Here is a 26570-nt window from a genome sequence, read left to right on the forward strand (position 1 = left end):
TGGACAAAGTTCCGGAGGATAATTACAAATGTGGCCAACGTCCTCAATGCAGCTTCACGTACAAATTTAACTAATATACCCACAACCCCCCACAGGACAAAGATTTAAGATCAAAGGCCTGATTACCTGCATGTCCAGCTATGTTATTTACATGTTGAAATGTCCGAGTGGTCTGTCTTACCAAGGGAAAACCCTGTAGGAGCCTTCAGATCCGGATCAGTGAGCACCGCAGCAACACACGGACAGGTGAGACAAAAACATCAGGTTGCTGCTCATTTTGTACCAGCTGGACATCCTACGAGATCTCTGAGATACATTGGGAATAGAAATGTTAAAGATGTCATGCAGGGGAGCGGACATTCAAAGGGAATCTTTCTGGACCCACAGGCTCAACACACTGTCTCCTCTTGGCCTTAACGAGGAGTTTGACTCAAAACCGTTTTCATAGCTTCAATATGTACAAATTGTGTTTAAAAAAAATAAAAACAAATCCTAATTGACTATTGTATGTGTATGTATATTACTGTAAATATTGACATTCCCTAACATTCCCTGTGTATGATCATATATGTTTGATACATTAAATTGTAATATTGTGGAACTGTGACACAGTTTTTTTTTAACCTCCTGTTTTAGGAAGTGATGTCACTGGGTACTGCCCCTGGATCCCTGACGAAGACCTAAGGGTCAAAACGTTGTTATAAATAAATATCACCTGGGAGTGTTTTCCTTTCTGTTTTCCCACAGGTGATAGGCTACACACTTGACTGTAACCACCAGGCCTCTAGTTCAAGTACCACCCAGGCCCAGTAGATTTTCCCCCAACTGCTACACTGGTGGCAGCTGTGGGATAGTTAGCATGGCGAACTATACAGTAGAAGGCTACAGGGTGACATAACAGGCACACAAGACCATTAGCAACAACATGCCTTTCACAATGCCTAGGCCTATAACTATAGACAGCATCACAACTACTGGCATGCAGAAAATGGTCCACCCACACAGATAGTGTGGTGAAGAAGGTGTAACAGCTGCAACCTCAGGAGGCAGAACAAATTTGGCTTGTCACCTAAAACCCTCACAAACATTTACAGACGCACAATTGAGAGCATCACCACCTGGTATGGCAACAGCACCGCCCACAACCGTAAGGCTCTCCAGAGGGTGGTGCGGTTTGCACAACGCATCACCAGGGGGGCAAACTTCCTGCCCTCCAGGACACCTACAGCACCCGATGTCACAGGAAGGCCAAAGAGATAATCAAGGACAACAATCACCCGAGCCACTGCCTGTTCACCCCGCTACCATCCAGAAGACTGAAAAACAGCTTCTATCTCAAGGCCATCAGACTGTTAAACAGTCGTCACTAACACAGAGAGGTTGCTGCCTACATACAGACTTGAAAGCATTGGTCACTTTAATAATGCTACTTTAATGTTTACATATCTTGCATTACTCATCTCATACTGTATTCTATACCATCTATTGCATCTTAGCCTATGCCACTCTGTCATTGCTCATCCATAAAATTAAATGTATATATTCTTATCCATTCCTTTTCTTTTTTTGATGAGTTTAGTTCTGACTGTGCAGCAATATCTAACAATTCCACAACAAATACCTAATACACACAAATCTAAGTAATGTCCCTTTTTCAGGACCCTGTTTTTCAAAGATAATTTGTAAAAATCCAAATAACTTCACAGATCTTCAGTGTAAAGGGTTTAAACACTGTTTCCCAATGCTTGTTCAATGAACCATAAACAATTCATGAACATGCACCTGTGGAACGGTCGTTAAGACACTAACAGCTTACAGACGGTAGGCAATTAAGGTCACAGTTAGGACACTAAAGAGGCCTTTCTACTGACTCTGAAAAGCACCAAAAGAAAGATGCATAAGGTCCCTGCTCATCTGGGTGAACGTGCCTTAGGCATGCTGCAAGGAGGCATGAGGACTGCAGATGTGGCCGGGGCAATAAATTGCAATGTCCGTACTGTGAGACGCCGAAGACATTCGCTACAGGGAGACAGGATGGACAGGCTGACATGACCCTCCAGTATGACAATGCCACCAGCCATACTGCTCGTTCTGTGCATGATTTCCTGCAAGACAGGAATGTCAGTGTTCTGCCATGGCCAGCGAAGAGCCCGGATCTCAATCCCATTGAGTACATCTGGGACCCATTGGATTGGAGGGTGAGGGCTAGGGCCATTCCCCCCAGAAATGTCCAGGAACTTGCAGGTGCTTTGGTGGAAGAGTGGGGTAACATCTCACAGCAAATACTGGCAAATCAGGTGCAGTCCATGAGGAGGAGATGTACTGCAGTACTTAATGCAGCTGGTGGCCACACCAGATACTGACTGTTACTTCTGATTTTGACCCCCCTTTGTTCAGGGACACATTATTCAATTTCTGTTAGTCACATGTCTGTGGAACTTGTTCAGTTTATGTCTCAGTTGTTGAATCTTATGTTCATACAAATATTTACACATGTTAAGTTTGCTGAAAATAAACGCAGTTGACAATGAGAGGATGTTTATTTTTTTTGCTGAGGTTAGAAGCGCAATCATTTCGCGATGACATCTTGCGAACCATGTGTATGTGACCAATAACATTTGATAACTACTGGGAATACAGACACTCGTGTGGTATTTTTACGTATGAAATTAAAATCCATGACCAGCATTCTTTCTCGAAATGGCCTTACTGTAGTGAATGACGTTCTGTGTCTTTCCCCTAAAAAAGCGCCCAGTAGATTTGGTGCAATTGCACAGTGGATGGCTGACTTTTTCCGACTGCTTATGCTTTTGGTTTACTTACGGTAAGGTGGACCCGCAGTGTCCAGTATGGTATCAGGTGATCCACTAACTACGGAGCGTAGGCTGACTGGTGAAAAATGCAAAATGACATATAGCAAATGTTGGAGCATAATTCATTCACCTTTTCGGATCAAATATTGAATTTAATCACATAATTGGAGCTCCAATGTAACGATCTCGTGCTCGACCTGGTACGTGAAGGTGGATTTTTTTGTATATTTAAATTTATGAAATACCACATTTGCAGAGGAAAAATATTGGCCACACCAACATGGGGCTGTGCTACAGTTTGCGTCCCCGGCTCTTCGGGGACCTGAGCGGGTCTATTTCAAACGCTACCTCGGACTCGGATCAGCCGCCAGACCCAGCTGTACCTTGCCGAGCCGGGGGAACTCGTCAAGAGGACACAGGGGGTTATGGCGAGACTTCGTCGCTCCGAGACGGTAGCAGCCAAGTACGCCATGGGGACACAGCCAAGCTCCCGCCCAGGGAGCCCCGCGGTAGAGACAACACGGGCACCGATGTTGTGCTCATACAGAACGGAGGCGGAGTAGGCAAGGGAACGGGCAAGGACCGCAGTCGACGAATACAGCTGCTGCAGAAAACAACCAGCACCCAAAAACAGAAAAACTGGGACAAACTGCTGGTGGAGGAGAAGGAGGCCGAGAGGGAGGCGAAGAAAATCAGCAAGAACATTGACAGGGCGTTAAAGGAGCTCAAACGGGAGTACAAACAGACACATCGGCTGCTATTACTGGGTAGGTTGGCACATTATTTGAACATTATTTAACCATCTCCATTTTGTCGTGAACTGCGGCATTTCAGGTCGCTAGAGAGGTCAGTGCTGCGTGTGCTTATATCACTCCCGTTTTCCACGTTAAATGGTATCCCTGGCAGTCGTCATTTGACTGAGCTGAAGATGGACGTTGAATATCATAGTCTGCCCAGTTTTACCCTTGTCCTGTCTATCTTTCACGTCGCGTTCACTTACCAGTTGAAACTAGGAAACTCTAAAATGTTAGATTTTTCTAACTGGTTGTAGTGTTATACACGTGCTGCGTTCAATCATTTTGGCAAGTCGGAAATGTCTTAGTTCTGACTAGCACGTGAACTCGACATCATATTTGATTGCAGTTACAGTAACACTAATGATGATCGGGTTGTTATTGTAACGCATCTTAGTTACACACACACACACACACACACACACACACACACACACACACACACACACACACACACACACACACACACACACACACACACTAGCATAAATATGAAGTGTAACATAAGGATGCTACAGTTGGCTGACCAGTGGCTAAAGCCAACACTTTAAATATAGAAGATGTACACGTTTTTATTTTATTTTTTATTGGCATTTATTCACATGAAGTTTAAAATGATTCCTCCCTCTAGTCTTAGCCATCTGCACCCATATACATATCATCAATACAATGGGTCTCTCCATTCAAGTCAATAATGGCATAATGGTTGGACTGGCAGCCATTGTAAATGTACCCTGAGTTTACCAGTCAAATTGCCAGGGAAACACAAGCCTTTTCTATAGATTCTATCTCCATGTCTGCACCACCCATTGCCTTGACACAGCGTGGCCTTCTCTATGTCAATGTGTTACCCAGTGTGTCAGTGCTGTGGGAAAATTGGCTTCATCAGATCATAGAATAGTGGGATTCTTTCAAAGTAAATCTAAACAGTTTGCTGACAAGTGGTTCAAATCCATATAGGGGTTTATATTGCCTCATTCAAACAATTCCATTCTTTTGTTTTCTCTCAACCATCCACACTACCCTAGTCTTTATTCATAGAGGCATTCATCCACACTACCCTACTCTTTATACATAGGGGCCAACCATCCACACTACCCTAGTCTTTATTCATAGAGGCATTCATCCACACTATCCTAGTCTTTATTCATAGGGGCCAACCATCCACACTACCCTAGTCTTTATTCATAGGGGCCAACCATCCACACTACCCTACTCTTTCTACATAGGGGTCAACCATCCACACTACCCTAGTCTTTATTCATAGGGACATTCATCCACACTACCCTAGTCTTTATTCATAGGGGCCAACCATCCACACTACCCTAGTCTTTATACATAGGGGCCAACCATCCACACTACCCTAGTCTTTATTCATAGGGGCCAACCATCCACACTACCCTAGTCTTTATACATAGAGGCATTCATCCACACTACCCTAGTCTTTATTCATAGGGGCCAACCATCCACACTACCCTAGTCTTTATACATAGGGGCATTCATCCACACTACCCTACTCTTTATTCATAGGGTCAACCATCCACACTACCCTAGTCTATATTCATAGGGGCCAACCATCCACACTACCCTAGTCTTTATACATAGGGGCCAACCATCCACACTACCCTAGTCTTTATTCATAGGGGCCAACCATCCACACTACCCTAGTCTTTATTCATAGGGGCCAACCATCCACACTACCCTAGTCTTTATACATAGGGGCCAACCATCCACACTACCCTAGTCTTTATTCATAGGGGCATTCATCCACACTACCCTAGTCTTTATACATAGGGGCATTCATCCACACTACCCTAGTCTTTATTCATAGGGTCAACCATCCACACTACCCTACTCTTTATACATAGGGGCATTCATCCACACTACCCTAGTCTTTATTCATAGAGGCATTCATCCACACTACCCTAGTCTTTATTCATAGGGGCATTCATCCACACTACCCTAGTCTTTCTACATAGGGGCCAACCATCCACACTACCCTAGTCTTTATACATAGAGGCATTCATCCACACTACCCTAGTCTTTATTCATAGGGGCCAACCATCCACACTACCCTAGTCTTTATTCATAGGGGCCAACCATCCACACTACCCTAGTCTTTATTCATAGGGGCCAACCATCCACACTACCCTAGTCTTTATTCATAGGGGCATTCATCCACACTACCCTACTCTTTATTCATAGGGTCAACCATCCACACTACCCTAGTCTTTATTCATAGGGGCCAACCATCCACACTACCCTAGTCTTTATTCATAGGGGCATTCATCCACACTACCCTAGTCTTTATACATAGGGGCCAACCATCCACACTACCCTAGTCTTTATACATAGGGGCATTCATCCACACTACCCTAGTCTTTATACATAGGGGCCAAACATCCACACTACCCTACTCTTTATACATAGGGACATTCATCCACACTACCCTAGTCTTTATACATAGGGGCCAACCATCCACACTACCCTAGTCTTTATACATAGGGGCCAACCATCCACACTACCCTAGTCTTTATACATAGGGGCCAACCATCCACACTACCCTAGTCTTTATTCATAGGGGCATTCATCCACACTACCCTAGTCTTTATTCATAGGGGCCAACCATCCACACTACCCTAGTCTTTATACATAGGGGCATTCATCCACACTACCCTAGTCTTTATTCATAGGGGCCAACCATCCACACTACCCTACTCTTTATTCATAGAGGCATTCATCCACACTACCCTAGTCTTTATACATAGGGGCCAACCATCCACACTACCCTAGTCTTTATACATAGGGGCCAACCATCCACACTACCCTAGTCTTTATACATAGGGGCCAACCATCCACACTACCCTAGTCTTTATACATAGGGGCCAACCATCCACACTACCCTAGTCTTTATACATAGGGGCCAACCATCCACACTACCCTAGTCTTTATACATAGGGGCCAACCATCCACACTACCCTAGTCTTTATACATAGGGGCCAACCATCCACACTACCCTAGTCTTTATTCATAGGGGCCAACCATCCACACTACCCTAGTCTTTATACATAGGGGCATTCATCCACACTACCCTACTCTTTATTCATAGGGTCAACCATCCACACTACCCTAGTCTTTATTCATAGGGGCCAACCATCCACACTACCCTAGTCTTTATACATAGGGGCATTCATCCACACTACCCTAGTCTTTATACATAGGGGCCAACCATCCACACTACCCTAGTCTTTATTCATAGGGGCCAACCATCCACACTACCCTAGTCTTTATTCATAGGGGCCAACCATCCACACTACCCTAGTCTTTATACATAGGGGCCAACCATCCACACTACCCTACTCTTTATACATAGAGGCATTCATCCACACTACCCTAGTCTTTATACATAGGGGCCAACCATCCACACTACCCTAGTCTTTATTCATAGGGGCATTCATCCACACTACCCTAGTCTTTATACATAGGGGCATTCATCCACACTACCCTAGTCTTTATACATAGGGGCCAACCATCCACACTACCCTACTCTTTATACATAGGGGCATTCATCCACACTACCCTAGTCTTTATACATAGAGGCATTCATCCACACTACCCTAGTCTTTATTCATAGGGGCCAACCATCCACACTACCCTAGTCTTTATACATAGGGGCATTCATCCACACTACCCTAGTCTTTATACATAGGGGCCAACCATCCACACTACCCTAGTCTTTATTCATAGGGGCCAACCATCCACACTACCCTAGTCTTTATACATAGAGGCATTCATCCACACTACCCTAGTCTTTATTCATAGGGGCCAACCATCCACACTACCCTAGTCTTTATACATAGGGGCATTCATCCACACTACCCTACTCTTTATTCATAGGGTCAACCATCCACACTACCCTAGTCTATATTCATAGGGGCCAACCATCCACACTACCCTAGTCTTTATACATAGGGGCCAACCATCCACACTACCCTAGTCTTTATTCATAGGGGCCAACCATCCACACTACCCTAGTCTTTATTCATAGGGGCCAACCATCCACACTACCCTAGTCTTTATACATAGGGGCCAACCATCCACACTACCCTAGTCTTTATTCATAGGGGCATTCATCCACACTACCCTAGTCTTTATACATAGGGGCATTCATCCACACTACCCTAGTCTTTATTCATAGGGTCAACCATCCACACTACCCTACTCTTTATACATAGGGGCATTCATCCACACTACCCTAGTCTTTATTCATAGAGGCATTCATCCACACTACCCTAGTCTTTATTCATAGGGGCATTCATCCACACTACCCTAGTCTTTCTACATAGGGGCCAACCATCCACACTACCCTAGTCTTTATACATAGAGGCATTCATCCACACTACCCTAGTCTTTATTCATAGGGGCCAACCATCCACACTACCCTAGTCTTTATTCATAGGGGCCAACCATCCACACTACCCTAGTCTTTATTCATAGGGGCATTCATCCACACTACCCTACTCTTTATTCATAGGGTCAACCATCCACACTACCCTAGTCTTTATTCATAGGGGCCAACCATCCACACTACCCTAGTCTTTATTCATAGGGGCATTCATCCACACTACCCTAGTCTTTATACATAGGGGCCAACCATCCACACTACCCTAGTCTTTATACATAGGGGCATTCATCCACACTACCCTAGTCTTTATACATAGGGGCCAAACATCCACACTACCCTACTCTTTATACATAGGGGCATTCATCCACACTACCCTAGTCTTTATACATAGGGGCCAACCATCCACACTACCCTAGTCTTTATACATAGGGGCCAACCATCCACACTACCCTAGTCTTTATACATAGGGGCCAACCATCCACACTACCCTAGTCTTTATTCATAGGGGCATTCATCCACACTACCCTAGTCTTTATTCATAGGGGCCAACCATCCACACTACCCTAGTCTTTATACATAGGGGCATTCATCCACACTACCCTAGTCTTTATTCATAGGGGCCAACCATCCACACTACCCTACTCTTTATTCATAGAGGCATTCATCCACACTACCCTAGTCTTTATACATAGGGGCCAACCATCCACACTACCCTAGTCTTTATACATAGGGGCCAACCATCCACACTACCCTAGTCTTTATACATAGGGGCCAACCATCCACACTACCCTAGTCTTTATACATAGGGGCCAACCATCCACACTACCCTAGTCTTTATACATAGGGGCCAACCATCCACACTACCCTAGTCTTTATACATAGGGGCCAACCATCCACACTACCCTAGTCTTTATACATAGGGGCCAACCATCCACACTACCCTAGTCTTTATTCATAGGGGCCAACCATCCACACTACCCTAGTCTTTATACATAGGGGCATTCATCCACACTACCCTACTCTTTATTCATAGGGTCAACCATCCACACTACCCTAGTCTTTATTCATAGGGGCCAACCATCCACACTACCCTAGTCTTTATACATAGGGGCATTCATCCACACTACCCTAGTCTTTATACATAGGGGCCAACCATCCACACTACCCTAGTCTTTATTCATAGGGGCCAACCATCCACACTACCCTAGTCTTTATTCATAGGGGCCAACCATCCACACTACCCTAGTCTTTATACATAGGGGCCAACCATCCACACTACCCTACTCTTTATACATAGAGGCATTCATCCACACTACCCTAGTCTTTATACATAGGGGCCAACCATCCACACTACCCTAGTCTTTATTCATAGGGGCATTCATCCACACTACCCTAGTCTTTATACATAGGGGCATTCATCCACACTACCCTAGTCTTTATACATAGGGGCCAACCATCCACACTACCCTACTCTTTATACATAGGGGCATTCATCCACACTACCCTAGTCTTTATACATAGGGGCCAACCATCCACACTACCCTAGTCTTTATTCATAGGGGCCAACCATCCACACTACCCTAGTCTTTATTCATAGAGGCATTCATCCACACTACCCTAGTCTTTATTCATAGGGGCATTCATCCACACTACCCTAGTCTTTATACATATGGGCCAACCATCCACACTACCCTAGTCTTTATACATAGGGGCCAACCATCCACACTACCCTAGTCTTTATTCATAGGGACATTCATCCACACTACCCTAGTCTTTATTCATAGGGGCCAACCATCCACACTACCCTAGTCTTTATTCATAGGGGCCAACCATCCACACTACCCTAGTCTTTATTCATAGGGGCCAACCATCCACACTACCCTAGTCTTTATACATAGAGGCATTCATCCACACTACCCTAGTCTTTATTCATAGGGGCCAACCATCCACACTACCCTAGTCTTTATACATAGGGGCATTCATCCACACTACCCTACTCTTTATTCATAGGGTCAACCATCCACACTACCCTAGTCTATATTCATAGGGGCCAACCATCCACACTACCCTAGTCTTTATACATAGGGGCCAACCATCCACACTACCCTAGTCTTTATTCATAGGGGCCAACCATCCACACTACCCTAGTCTTTATTCATAGGGGCCAACCATCCACACTACCCTAGTCTTTATACATAGGGGCCAACCATCCACACTACCCTAGTCTTTATTCATAGGGGCATTCATCCACACTACCCTAGTCTTTATACATAGGGGCATTCATCCACACTACCCTAGTCTTTATTCATAGGGTCAACCATCCACACTACCCTACTCTTTATACATAGGGGCATTCATCCACACTACCCTAGTCTTTATTCATAGAGGCATTCATCCACACTACCCTAGTCTTTATTCATAGGGGCATTCATCCACACTACCCTAGTCTTTCTACATAGGGGCCAACCATCCACACTACCCTAGTCTTTATACATAGAGGCATTCATCCACACTACCCTAGTCTTTATTCATAGGGGCCAACCATCCACACTACCCTAGTCTTTATTCATAGGGGCCAACCATCCACACTACCCTAGTCTTTATTCATAGGGGCATTCATCCACACTACCCTAGTCTTTATAGATAGGGGCATTCATCCACACTACCCTACTCTTTATTCATAGGGTCAACCATCCACACTACCCTAGTCTTTATTCATAGGGGCCAACCATCCACACTACCCTAGTCTTTATTCATAGGGGCATTCATCCACACTACCCTAGTCTTTATACATAGGGGCCAACCATCCACACTACCCTAGTCTTTATACATAGGGGCATTCATCCACACTACCCTAGTCTTTATACATAGGGGCCAAACATCCACACTACCCTACTCTTTATACATAGGGGCATTCATCCACACTACCCTAGTCTTTATACATAGGGGCCAACCATCCACACTACCCTAGTCTTTATACATAGGGGCCAACCATCCACACTACCCTAGTCTTTATACATAGGGGCCAACCATCCACACTACCCTAGTCTTTATTCATAGGGGCATTCATCCACACTACCCTAGTCTTTATTCATAGGGGCCAACCATCCACACTACCCTACTCTTTATTCATAGAGGCATTCATCCACACTACCCTAGTCTTTATACATAGGGGCCAACCATCCACACTACCCTAGTCTTTATACATAGGGGCCAACCATCCACACTACCCTAGTCTTTATACATAGGGGCCAACCATCCACACTACCCTAGTCTTTATTCATAGGGGCCAACCATCCACACTACCCTAGTCTTTATTCATAGAGGCATTCATCCACACTACCCTAGTCTTTATACATAGGGGCCAACCATCCACACTACCCTAGTCTTTATACATAGGGGCCAACCATCCACACTACCCTAGTCTTTATTCATAGGGGCCAACCATCCACACTACCCTAGTCTTTATACATAGGGGCATTCATCCACACTACCCTACTCTTTATTCATAGGGTCAACCATCCACACTACCCTAGTCTTTATTCATAGGGGCCAACCATCCACACTACCCTAGTCTTTATACATAGGGGCCAACCATCCACACTACCCTAGTCTTTATTCATAGGGGCCAACCATCCACACTACCCTAGTCTTTATACATAGGGGCCAACCATCCACACTACCCTAGTCTTTATTCATAGGGGCATTCATCCACACTACCCTAGTCTTTATACATAGGGGCATTCATCCACACTACCCTAGTCTTTATACATAGGGGCATTCATCCACACTACCCTAGTCTTTATTCATAGGGGCATTCATCCACACTACCCTAGTCTTTATTCATAGGGGCCAACCATCCACACTACCCTAGTCTTTATACATAGGGGCCAACCATCCACACTACCCTAGTCTTTATTCATAGGGGCATTCATCCACACTACCCTAGTCTTTATACATAGGGGCATTCATCCACACTACCCTAGTCTTTATTCATAGGGGCATTCATCCACACTACCCTAGTCTTTATACATAGGGGCATTCATCCACACTACCCTAGTCTTTATACATAGGGGCCAACCATCCACACTACCCTAGTCTTTATACATAGGGGCATTCATCCACACTACCCTAGTCTTTATACATAGGGGCCAACCATCCACACTACCCTAGTCTTTATTCATAGGGGCCAACCATCCACACTACCCTAGTCTTTATTCATAGAGGCATTCATCCACACTACCCTAGTCTTTATTCATAGGGGCATTCATCCACACTACCCTAGTCTTTATACATAGGGGCCAACCATCCACACTACCCTAGTCTTTATACATAGGGGCCAACCATCCACACTACCCTAGTCTTTATTCATAGGGGCATTCATCCACACTACCCTAGTCTTTATTCATAGGGGCCAACCATCCACACTACCCTAGTCTTTATACATAGGGGCCAACCATCCACACTACCCTAGTCTTTATACATAGGGGCCAACCATCCACACTACCCTAGTCTTTATACATAGGGGCCAACCATCCACACTACCCTAGTCTTTATTCATAGGGGCCAACCATCCACACTACCCTAGTCTTTATTCATAGGGGCCAACCATCCACACTACCCTAGTCTTTATACATAGGGGCCAACCATCCACACTACCCTAGTCTTTATTCATAGGGGCCAACCATCCACACTACCCTAGTCTTTATTCATAGGGGCCAACCATCCACACTACACTAGTCTTTATTCATAGGGGCCAACCATCCACACTACCCTAGTCTTTATACATAGAGGCCAACCATCCACACTACCCTAGTCTTTATACATAGGGGCCAACCATCCACACTACCCTAGTCTTTATTCATAGAGGCATTCATCCACACTACCCTAGTCTTTATTCATAGGGGCCAACCATCCACACTACCCTCGTCTTTATACATAGGGGCCAACCATCCACACTACCCTACTCTTTATTCATAGAGGCATTCATCCACACTACCCTAGTCTTTATACATAGGGGCCAACCATCCACACTACCCTAGTCTTTATACATAGGGGCCAACCATCCACACTACCCTACTCTTTATTCATAGAGGCATTCATCCACACTACCCTAGTCTTTATACATAGGGGCCAACCATCCACACTACCCTAGTCTTTATTCATAGGGGCCAACCATCCACACTACCCTAGTCTTTATTCATAGGGGCCAACCATCCACACTACCCTAGTCTTTATTCATAGGGGCCAACCATCCACACTACCCTAGTCTTTATTCATAGAGGCATTCATCCACACTACCCTAGTCTTTATTCATAGGGGCCAACCATCCACACTACCCTCGTCTTTATACATAGGGGCCAACCATCCACACTACCCTAGTCTTTATTCATAGGGGCCAACCATCCACACTACCCTAGTCTTTATACATAGGGGCCAACCATCCACACTACCCTACTCTTTATACATAGGGGCATTCATCCACACTACCCTAGTCTTTATTCATAGGGGCCAACCATCCACACTACCCTCGTCTTTATACATAGGGGCCAACCATCCACACTACCCTACTCTTTATTCATAGAGGCATTCATCCACACTACCCTAGTCTTTATACATAGGGGCCAACCATCCACACTACCCTAGTCTTTATACATAGGGGCCAACCATCCACACTACCCTAGTCTTTATACATAGGGGCCAACCATCCACACTACCCTAGTCTTTATTCATAGGGGCCAACCATCCACACTACCCTAGTCTTTATTCATAGAGGCATTCATCCACACTACCCTAGTCTTTATACATAGGGGCCAACCATCCACACTACCCTAGTCTTTATACATAGGGGCCAACCATCCACACTACCCTAGTCTTTATTCATAGGGGCCAACCATCCACACTACCCTAGTCTTTATACATAGGGGCATTCATCCACACTACCCTACTCTTTATTCATAGGGTCAACCATCCACACTACCCTAGTCTTTATTCATAGGGGCCAACCATCCACACTACCCTAGTCTTTATACATAGGGGCCAACCATCCACACTACCCTAGTCTTTATTCATAGGGGCCAACCATCCACACTACCCTAGTCTTTATACATAGGGGCCAACCATCCACACTACCCTAGTCTTTATTCATAGGGGCATTCATCCACACTACCCTAGTCTTTATACATAGGGGCATTCATCCACACTACCCTAGTCTTTATACATAGGGGCATTCATCCACACTACCCTAGTCTTTATTCATAGGGGCATTCATCCACACTACCCTAGTCTTTATTCATAGGGGCCAACCATCCACACTACCCTAGTCTTTATACATAGGGGCCAACCATCCACACTACCCTAGTCTTTATTCATAGGGGCATTCATCCACACTACCCTAGTCTTTATACATAGGGGCATTCATCCACACTACCCTAGTCTTTATTCATAGGGGCATTCATCCACACTACCTAGTCTTTATACATAGGGGCATTCATCCACACTACCCTAGTCTTTATACATAGAGGCCAACCATCCACACTACCCTAGTCTTTATACATAGGGGCATTCATCCACACTACCCTAGTCTTTATACATAGGGGCCAACCATCCACACTACCCTAGTCTTTATTCATAGGGGCCAACCATCCACACTACCCTAGTCTTTATTCATAGAGGCATTCATCCACACTACCCTAGTCTTTATTCATAGGGGCATTCATCCACACTACCCTAGTCTTTATACATAGGGGCCAACCATCCACACTACCCTAGTCTTTATACATAGGGGCCAACCATCCACACTACCCTAGTCTTTATTCATAGGGGCATTCATCCACACTACCCTAGTCTTTATTCATAGGGGCCAACCATCCACACTACCCTAGTCTTTATACATAGGGGCCAACCATCCACACTACCCTAGTCTTTATACATAGGGGCCAACCATCCACACTACCCTAGTCTTTCTACATAGGGGTCAACCATCCACACTACCCTAGTCTTTATTCATAGGGGCCAACCATCCACACTACCCTAGTCTTTATTCATAGGGGCCAACCATCCACACTACCCTAGTCTTTATACATAGGGGCCAACCATCCACACTACCCTAGTCTTTATTCATAGGGGCCAACCATCCACACTACCCTAGTCTTTATTCATAGGGGCCAACCATCCACACTACCCTAGTCTTTATTCATAGGGGCCAACCATCCACACTACCCTAGTCTTTATACATAGGGGCCAACCATCCACACTACCCTAGTCTTTATACATAGGGGCCAACCATTCACACTACCCTAGTCTTTATTCATAGAGGCATTCATCCACACTACCCTAGTCTTTATTCATAGGGGCCAACCATCCACACTACCCTCCTTTATACATAGGGGCCAACCATCCACACTACCCTACTCTTTATTCATAGAGGCATTCATCCACACTACCCTAGTCTTTATACATAGGGGCCAACCATCCACACTACCCTAGTCTTTATACATAGGGGCCAACCATCCACACTACCCTACTCTTTATTCACAGAGGCATTCATCCACACTACCCTAGTCTTTATACATAGGGGCCAACCATCCACACTACCCTAGTCTTTATTCATAGGGGCCAACCATCCACACTACCCTAGTCTTTATTCATAGGGGCCAACCATCCACACTACCCTAGTCTTTATTCATAGGGGCCAACCATCCACACTACCCTAGTCTTTATTCATAGAGGCATTCATCCACACTACCCTAGTCTTTATTCATAGGGGCCAACCATCCACACTACCCTCGTCTTTATACATAGGGGCCAACCATCCACACTACCCTACTCTTTATTCATAGAGGCATTCATCCACACTACCCTAGTCTTTATACATAGGGGCCAACCATCCACACTACCCTAGTCTTTATACATAGGGGCCAACCATCCACACTACCCTACTCTTTATACATAGGGGCATTCATCCACACTACCCTAGTCTTTATTCATAGGGGCCAACCATCCACACTACCCTAGTCTTTATACATAGGGGCCAACCATGCACACTACCCTACTCTTTATTCATAGAGGCATTCATCCACACTACCCTAGTCTTTATACATAGGGGCCAACCATCCACACTACCCTAGTCTTTATACATAGGGGCCAACCATCCACACTACCCTAGTCTTTATACATAGGGGCCAACCATCCACACTACCCTAGTCTTTATTCATAGGGGCCAACCATCCACACTACCCTAGTCTTTATACATAGGGGCCAACCATCCACACTACCCTAGTCTTTATACATAGGGGCCAACCATCCACACTACCCTAGTCTTTATACATAGGGGCCAACCATCCACACTACCCTAGTCTTTATTCATAGGGGCCAACCATCCACACTACCCTAGTCTTTATTCATAGGGGCCAACCATCCACACTACCCTAGTCTTTATACATAGGGGCATTCATCCACACTACCCTACTCTTTATTCATAGGGTCAACCATCCACACTACCCTAGTCTTTATTCATAGGGGCCAACCATCCACACTACCCTAGTCTTTATACATAGGGGCATTCATCCACACTACCCTAGTCTTTATACATAGGGGCCAACCATCCACACTACCCTAGTCTTTATTCATAGGGGCCAACCATCCACACTACCCTAGTCTTTATTCATAGGGGCCAACCATCCACACTACCCTAGTCTTTATACATAGGGGCCAACCATCCACACTACCCTAGTCTTTATACATAGGGGCCAACCATCCACACTACCCTAGTCTTTATTCATAGAGGCATTCATCCACACTACCCTAGTCTTTATACATAGGGGCCAACCATCCACACTACCCTAGTCTTTATTCATAGGGGCATTCATCCACACTACCCTAGTCTTTATACATAGGGGCATTCATCCACACTACCCTAGTCTTTATACATAGGGGCCAACCATCCACACTACCCTCTTTATACATAGGGGCATTCATCCACACTACCCTAGTCTTTATACATAGGGGCCAACCATCCACACTACCCTAGTCTTTATTCATAGGGGCCAACCATCCACACTACCCTAGTCTTTATTCATAGGGGCATTCATCCACACTACCCTAGTCTTTATTCATAGGGGCCAACCATCCACACTACCCTAGTCTTTATACATAGGGGCCAACCATCCACACTACCCTAGTCTTTATACATAGGGGCCAACCATCCACACTACCCTAGTCTTTATACATAGGGGCCAACCATCCACACTACCCTAGTCTTTATTCATAGGGGCCAACCATCCACACTACCCTAGTCTTTATTCATAGGGGCCAACCATCCACACTACCCTAGTCTTTATACATAGGGGCCAACCATCCACACTACCCTAGTCTTTATTCATAGGGGCCAACCATCCACACTACCCTAGTCTTTATACATAGGGGCCAACCATCCACACTACCCTAGTCTTTATACATAGGGGCCAACCATCCACACTACCCTAGTCTTTATACATAGGGGCCAACCATCCACACTACCCTAGTCTTTATACATAGGGGCCAACCATCCACACTACCCTAGTCTTTATACATAGGGGCATTCATCCACACTACCCTAGTCTTTATTCATAGGGGCCAACCATCCACACTACCCTAGTCTTTATTCATAGGGGCCAACCATCCACACTACCCTAGTCTTTATTCATAGGGGCCAACCATCCACACTACCCTAGTCTTTATACATAGAGGCCAACCATCCACACTACCCTAGTCTTTATACATAGGGGCCAACCATCCACACTACCCTACCCTTTATACATAGGGGCCAACCATCCACACTACCCTAGTCTTTATTCATAGGGGCCAACCATCCACACTACCCTAGTCTTTATACATAGGGGCCAACCATCCACACTACCCTAGTCTTTATTCATAGAGGCATTCATCCACACTACCCTAGTCTTTATACATAGGGGCCAACCATCCACACTACCCTAGTCTTTATACATAGGGGCATTCATCCACACTACCCTAGTCTTTATACATAGGGGCATTCATCCACACTACCCTAGTCTTTATTCATAGGGGCCAACCATCCACACTACCCTAGTCTTTATACATAGGGGCCAACCATCCACACTACCCTAGTCTTTATACATAGGGGCCAACCATCCACACTACCCTAGTCTTTATTCATAGAGGCATTCATCCACACTACCCTAGTCTTTATACATAGGGGCCAACCATCCACACTACCCTAGTCTTTATTCATAGGGGCATTCATCCACACTACCCTAGTCTTTATACATAGGGGCATTCATCCACACTACCCTAGTCTTTATACATAGGGGCCAACCATCCACACTACCCTAGTCTTTATACATAGGGGCATTCATCCACACTACCCTAGTCTTTATACATAGGGGCCAACCATCCACACTACCCTAGTCTTTATTCATAGGGGCCAACCATCCACACTACCCTAGTCTTTATTCATAGGGGCATTCATCCACACTACCCTAGTCTTTATTCATAGGGGCCAACCATCCACACTACCCTAGTCTTTATACATAGGGGCCAACCATCCACACTACCCTAGTCTTTATACATAGGGGCCAACCATCCACACTACCCTAGTCTTTATACATAGGGGCCAACCATCCACACTACCCTAGTCTTTATTCATAGGGGCCAACCATCCACACTACCCTAGTCTTTATTCATAGGGGCCAACCATCCACACTACCCTAGTCTTTATACATAGGGGCCAACCATCCACACTACCCTAGTCTTTATTCATAGGGGCCAACCATCCACACTACCCTAGTCTTTATACATAGGGGCCAACCATCCACACTACCCTAGTCTTTATACATAGGGGCCAACCATCCACACTACCCTAGTCTTTATACATAGGGGCCAACCATCCACACTACCCTAGTCTTTATACATAGGGGCCAACCATCCACACTACCCTAGTCTTTATACATAGGGGCATTCATCCACACTACCCTAGTCTTTATTCATAGGGGCCAACCATCCACACTACCCTAGTCTTTATTCATAGGGGCCAACCATCCACACTACCCTAGTCTTTATTCATAGGGGCCAACCATCCACACTACCCTAGTCTTTATACATAGAGGCCAACCATCCACACTACCCTAGTCTTTATACATAGGGGCCAACCATCCACACTACCCTAGTCTTTATACATAGGGGCCAACCATCCACACTACCCTAGTCTTTATTCATAGGGGCCAACCATCCACACTACCCTAGTCTTTATACATAGGGGCCAACCATCCACACTACCCTAGTCTTTATTCATAGAGGCATTCATCCACACTACCCTAGTCTTTATACATAGGGGCCAACCATCCACACTACCCTAGTCTTTATACATAGGGGCATTCATCCACACTACCCTAGTCTTTATACATAGGGGCATTCATCCACACTACCCTAGTCTTTATTCATAGGGGCCAACCATCCACACTACCCTAGTCTTTATTCATAGTCTTTATACATAGGGGCAACCATCCACACTACCCTACTCTTTATTCATAGAGGCATTCATCCACACTACCCTAGTCTTTATACATAGGGGCCAACCATCCACACTACCCTAGTCTTTATACATAGGGGCCAACCATCCACACTACCCTAGTCTTTATACATAGGGGCCAACCATCCACACTACCCTAGTCTTTATACATAGGGGCCAACCATCCACACTACCCTAGTCTTTATACATAGGGGCCAACCATCCACACTACCCTAGTCTTTATACATAGGGGCCAACCATCCACACTACCCTAGTCTTTATACATAGGGTCAACCATCCACACTACCCTAGTCTTTATACATAGGGGCCAACCATCCACACTACCCTAGTCTTTATTCATAGGGGCCAACCATCCACACTACCCTAGTCTTTATTCATAGGGGCCAACCATCCACACTACCCTAGTCTTTATACATAGGGGCATTCATCCACACTACCCTACTCTTTATTCATAGGGTCAACCATCCACACTACCCTAGTCTTTATTCATAGGGGCCAACCATCCACACTACCCTAGTCTTTATACATAGGGGCATTCATCCACACTACCCTAGTCTTTATACATAGGGGCCAACCATCCACACTACCCTAGTCTTTATTCATAGGGGCCAACCATCCACACTACCTTTATTCATCATTCATTACCCTAGTCTTTATTCATAGGGGCATTCATCCACACTACCCTAGTCTTTATACATATGGGCCAACCATCCACACTACCCTAGTCTTTATACATAGGGGCCAACCATCCACACTACCCTAGTCTTTATTCATAGGGACATTCATCCACACTACCCTAGTCTTTATTCATAGGGGCCAACCATCCACACTACCCTAGTCTTTATTCATAGGGGCCAACCATCCACACTACCCTAGTCTTTATTCATAGGGGCCAACCATCCACACTACCCTAGTCTTTATACATAGAGGCATTCATCCACACTACCCTAGTCTTTATTCATAGGGGCCAACCATCCACACTACCCTAGTCTTTATACATAGGGGCATTCATCCACACTACCCTACTCTTTATTCATAGGGTCAACCATCCACACTACCCTAGTCTATATTCATAGGGGCCAACCATCCACACTACCCTAGTCTTTATACATAGGGGCCAACCATCCACACTACCCTAGTCTTTATTCATAGGGGCCAACCATCCACACTACCCTAGTCTTTATTCATAGGGGCCAACCATCCACACTACCCTAGTCTTTATACATAGGGGCCAACCATCCACACTACCCTAGTCTTTATTCATAGGGGCATTCATCCACACTACCCTAGTCTTTATACATAGGGGCATTCATCCACACTACCCTAGTCTTTATTCATAGGGTCAACCATCCACACTACCCTACTCTTTATACATAGGGGCATTCATCCACACTACCCTAGTCTTTATTCATAGAGGCATTCATCCACACTACCCTAGTCTTTATTCATAGGGGCATTCATCCACACTACCCTAGTCTTTCTACATAGGGGCCAACCATCCACACTACCCTAGTCTTTATACATAGAGGCATTCATCCACACTACCCTAGTCTTTATTCATAGGGGCCAACCATCCACACTACCCTAGTCTTTATTCATAGGGGCCAACCATCCACACTACCCTAGTCTTTATTCATAGGGGCATTCATCCACACTACCCTAGTCTTTATAGATAGGGGCATTCATCCACACTACCCTACTCTTTATTCATAGGGTCAACCATCCACACTACCCTAGTCTTTATTCATAGGGGCCAACCATCCACACTACCCTAGTCTTTATTCATAGGGGCATTCATCCACACTACCCTAGTCTTTATACATAGGGGCCAACCATCCACACTACCCTAGTCTTTATACATAGGGGCATTCATCCACACTACCCTAGTCTTTATACATAGGGGCCAAACATCCACACTACCCTACTCTTTATACATAGGGGCATTCATCCACACTACCCTAGTCTTTATACATAGGGGCCAACCATCCACACTACCCTAGTCTTTATACATAGGGGCCAACCATCCACACTACCCTAGTCTTTATACATAGGGGCCAACCATCCACACTACCCTAGTCTTTATTCATAGGGGCATTCATCCACACTACCCTAGTCTTTATTCATAGGGGCCAACCATCCACACTACCCTACTCTTTATTCATAGAGGCATTCATCCACACTACCCTAGTCTTTATACATAGGGGCCAACCATCCACACTACCCTAGTCTTTATACATAGGGGCCAACCATCCACACTACCCTAGTCTTTATACATAGGGGCCAACCATCCACACTACCCTAGTCTTTATTCATAGGGGCCAACCATCCACACTACCCTAGTCTTTATTCATAGAGGCATTCATCCACACTACCCTAGTCTTTATACATAGGGGCCAACCATCCACACTACCCTAGTCTTTATACATAGGGGCCAACCATCCACACTACCCTAGTCTTTATTCATAGGGGCCAACCATCCACACTACCCTAGTCTTTATACATAGGGGCATTCATCCACACTACCCTACTCTTTATTCATAGGGTCAACCATCCACACTACCCTAGTCTTTATTCATAGGGGCCAACCATCCACACTACCCTAGTCTTTATACATAGGGGCCAACCATCCACACTACCCTAGTCTTTATTCATAGGGGCCAACCATCCACACTACCCTAGTCTTTATACATAGGGGCCAACCATCCACACTACCCTAGTCTTTATTCATAGGGGCATTCATCCACACTACCCTAGTCTTTATACATAGGGGCATTCATCCACACTACCCTAGTCTTTATACATAGGGGCATTCATCCACACTACCCTAGTCTTTATTCATAGGGGCATTCATCCACACTACCCTAGTCTTTATTCATAGGGGCCAACCATCCACACTACCCTAGTCTTTATACATAGGGGCCAACCATCCACACTACCCTAGTCTTTATTCATAGGGGCATTCATCCACACTACCCTAGTCTTTATACATAGGGGCATTCATCCACACTACCCTAGTCTTTATTCATAGGGGCATTCATCCACACTACCCTAGTCTTTATACATAGGGGCATTCATCCACACTACCCTAGTCTTTATACATAGGGGCCAACCATCCACACTACCCTAGTCTTTATACATAGGGGCATTCATCCACACTACCCTAGTCTTTATACATAGGGGCCAACCATCCACACTACCCTAGTCTTTATTCATAGGGGCCAACCATCCACACTACCCTAGTCTTTATTCATAGAGGCATTCATCCACACTACCCTAGTCTTTATTCATAGGGGCATTCATCCACACTACCCTAGTCTTTATACATAGGGGCCAACCATCCACACTACCCTAGTCTTTATACATAGGGGCCAACCATCCACACTACCCTAGTCTTTATTCATAGGGGCATTCATCCACACTACCCTAGTCTTTATTCATAGGGGCCAACCATCCACACTACCCTAGTCTTTATACATAGGGGCCAACCATCCACACTACCCTAGTCTTTATACATAGGGGCCAACCATCCACACTACCCTAGTCTTTATACATAGGGGCCAACCATCCACACTACCCTAGTCTTTATTCATAGGGGCCAACCATCCACACTACCCTAGTCTTTATTCATAGGGGCCAACCATCCACACTACCCTAGTCTTTATACATAGGGGCCAACCATCCACACTACCCTAGTCTTTATTCATAGGGGCCAACCATCCACACTACCCTAGTCTTTATTCATAGGGGCCAACCATCCACACTACACTAGTCTTTATTCATAGGGGCCAACCATCCACACTACCCTAGTCTTTATACATAGAGGCCAACCATCCACACTACCCTAGTCTTTATACATAGGGGCCAACCATCCACACTACCCTAGTCTTTATTCATAGAGGCATTCATCCACACTACCCTAGTCTTTATTCATAGGGGCCAACCATCCACACTACCCTCGTCTTTATACATAGGGGCCAACCATCCACACTACCCTACTCTTTATTCATAGAGGCATTCATCCACACTACCCTAGTCTTTATACATAGGGGCCAACCATCCACACTACCCTAGTCTTTATACATAGGGGCCAACCATCCACACTACCCTACTCTTTATTCATAGAGGCATTCATCCACACTACCCTAGTCTTTATACATAGGGGCCAACCATCCACACTACCCTAGTCTTTATTCATAGGGGCCAACCATCCACACTACCCTAGTCTTTATTCATAGGGGCCAACCATCCACACTACCCTAGTCTTTATTCATAGGGGCCAACCATCCACACTACCCTAGTCTTTATTCATAGAGGCATTCATCCACACTACCCTAGTCTTTATTCATAGGGGCCAACCATCCACACTACCCTGCGTCTTTATACATAGGGGCCAACCATCCACACTACCCTAGTCTTTATTCATAGGGGCCAACCATCCACACTACCCTAGTCTTTATACATAGGGGCCAACCATCCACACTACCCTACTCTTTATACATAGGGGCATTCATCCACACTACCCTAGTCTTTATTCATAGGGGCCAACCATCCACACTACCCTCGTCTTTATACATAGGGGCCAACCATCCACACTACCCTACTCTTTATTCATAGAGGCATTCATCCACACTACCCTAGTCTTTATACATAGGGGCCAACCATCCACACTACCCTAGTCTTTATACATAGGGGCCAACCATCCACACTACCCTAGTCTTTATACATAGGGGCCAACCATCCACACTACCCTAGTCTTTATTCATAGGGGCCAACCATCCACACTACCCTAGTCTTTATTCATAGAGGCATTCATCCACACTACCCTAGTCTTTATACATAGGGGCCAACCATCCACACTACCCTAGTCTTTATACATAGGGGCCAACCATCCACACTACCCTAGTCTTTATTCATAGGGGCCAACCATCCACACTACCCTAGTCTTTATACATAGGGGCATTCATCCACACTACCCTACTCTTTATTCATAGGGTCAACCATCCACACTACCCTAGTCTTTATTCATAGGGGCCAACCATCCACACTACCCTAGTCTTTATACATAGGGGCCAACCATCCACACTACCCTAGTCTTTATTCATAGGGGCCAACCATCCACACTACCCTAGTCTTTATACATAGGGGCCAACCATCCACACTACCCTAGTCTTTATTCATAGGGGCATTCATCCACACTACCCTAGTCTTTATACATAGGGGCATTCATCCACACTACCCTAGTCTTTATACATAGGGGCATTCATCCACACTACCCTAGTCTTTATTCATAGGGGCATTCATCCACACTACCCTAGTCTTTATTCATAGGGGCCAACCATCCACACTACCCTAGTCTTTATACATAGGGGCCAACCATCCACACTACCCTAGTCTTTATTCATAGGGGCATTCATCCACACTACCCTAGTCTTTATACATAGGGGCATTCATCCACACTACCCTAGTCTTTATTCATAGGGGCATTCATCCACACTACCCTAGTCTTTATACATAGGGGCATTCATCCACACTACCCTAGTCTTTATACATAGGGGCCAACCATCCACACTACCCTAGTCTTTATACATAGGGGCATTCATCCACACTACCCTAGTCTTTATACATAGGGGCCAACCATCCACACTACCCTAGTCTTTATTCATAGGGGCCAACCATCCACACTACCCTAGTCTTTATTCATAGAGGCATTCATCCACACTACCCTAGTCTTTATTCATAGGGGCATTCATCCACACTACCCTAGTCTTTATACATAGGGGCCAACCATCCACACTACCCTAGTCTTTATACATAGGGGCCAACCATCCACACTACCCTAGTCTTTATTCATAGGGGCATTCATCCACACTACCCTAGTCTTTATTCATAGGGGCCAACCATCCACACTACCCTAGTCTTTATACATAGGGGCCAACCATCCACACTACCCTAGTCTTTATACATAGGGGCCAACCATCCACACTACCCTAGTCTTTATACATAGGGGCCAACCATCCACACTACCCTAGTCTTTATTCATAGGGGCCAACCATCCACACTACCCTAGTCTTTATTCATAGGGGCCAACCATCCACACTACCCTAGTCTTTATACATAGGGGCCAACCATCCACACTACCCTAGTCTTTATTCATAGGGGCCAACCATCCACACTACCCTAGTCTTTATTCATAGGGGCCAACCATCCACACTACCCTAGTCTTTATTCATAGGGGCCAACCATCCACACTACCCTAGTCTTTATACATAGGGGCCAACCATCCACACTACCCTAGTCTTTATACATAGGGGCCAACCATTCACACTACCCTAGTCTTTATTCATAGAGGCATTCATCCACACTACCCTAGTCTTTATTCATAGGGGCCAACCATCCACACTACCCTCGTCTTTATACATAGGGGCCAACCATCCACACTACCCTACTCTTTATTCATAGAGGCATTCATCCACACTACCCTAGTCTTTATACATAGGGGCCAACCATCCACACTACCCTAGTCTTTATACATAGGGGCCAACCATCCACACTACCCTACTCTTTATTCACAGAGGCATTCATCCACACTACCCTAGTCTTTATACATAGGGGCCAACCATCCACACTACCCTAGTCTTTATTCATAGGGGTCAACCATCCACACTACCCTAGTCTTTATTCATAGGGGCCAACCATCCACACTACCCTAGTCTTTATTCATAGGGGCCAACCATCCACACTACCCTAGTCTTTATTCATAGAGGCATTCATCCACACTACCCTAGTCTTTATTCATAGGGGCCAACCATCCACACTACCCTAGTCTTTATACATAGGGGCCAACCATCCACACTACCCTACTCTTTATTCATAGAGGCATTCATCCACACTACCCTAGTCTTTATACATAGGGGCCAACCATCCACACTACCCTAGTCTTTATACATAGGGGCCAACCATCCACACTACCCTACTCTTTATACATAGGGGCATTCATCCACACTACCCTA

General features: G+C 45.3%; 1 protein-coding gene across 1 annotated transcript in view; it reads left to right on the forward strand.

Annotated features, from left to right (window-relative positions):
• Nucleotides 1-2848: 2848 nt before the first annotated feature.
• The window catches only part of LOC135558323 (guanine nucleotide-binding protein G(olf) subunit alpha), a 173231-nt gene continuing 149509 nt past the window's right edge, over nt 2849-26570 (forward strand). Inside the window, exon 1 of the mRNA XM_064992062.1 lies at nt 2849-3580. Within this exon, the coding sequence (XP_064848134.1) occupies nt 3094-3580 (487 nt within the window). The 5' untranslated portion in view covers nt 2849-3093. The remainder of the gene's footprint in view (nt 3581-26570) is intronic.

This window comes from Oncorhynchus masou, chromosome 17, assembly GCF_036934945.1.
Source record: "Oncorhynchus masou masou isolate Uvic2021 chromosome 17, UVic_Omas_1.1, whole genome shotgun sequence".
Classification (NCBI taxonomy): domain Eukaryota; kingdom Metazoa; phylum Chordata; class Actinopteri; order Salmoniformes; family Salmonidae; genus Oncorhynchus; species Oncorhynchus masou.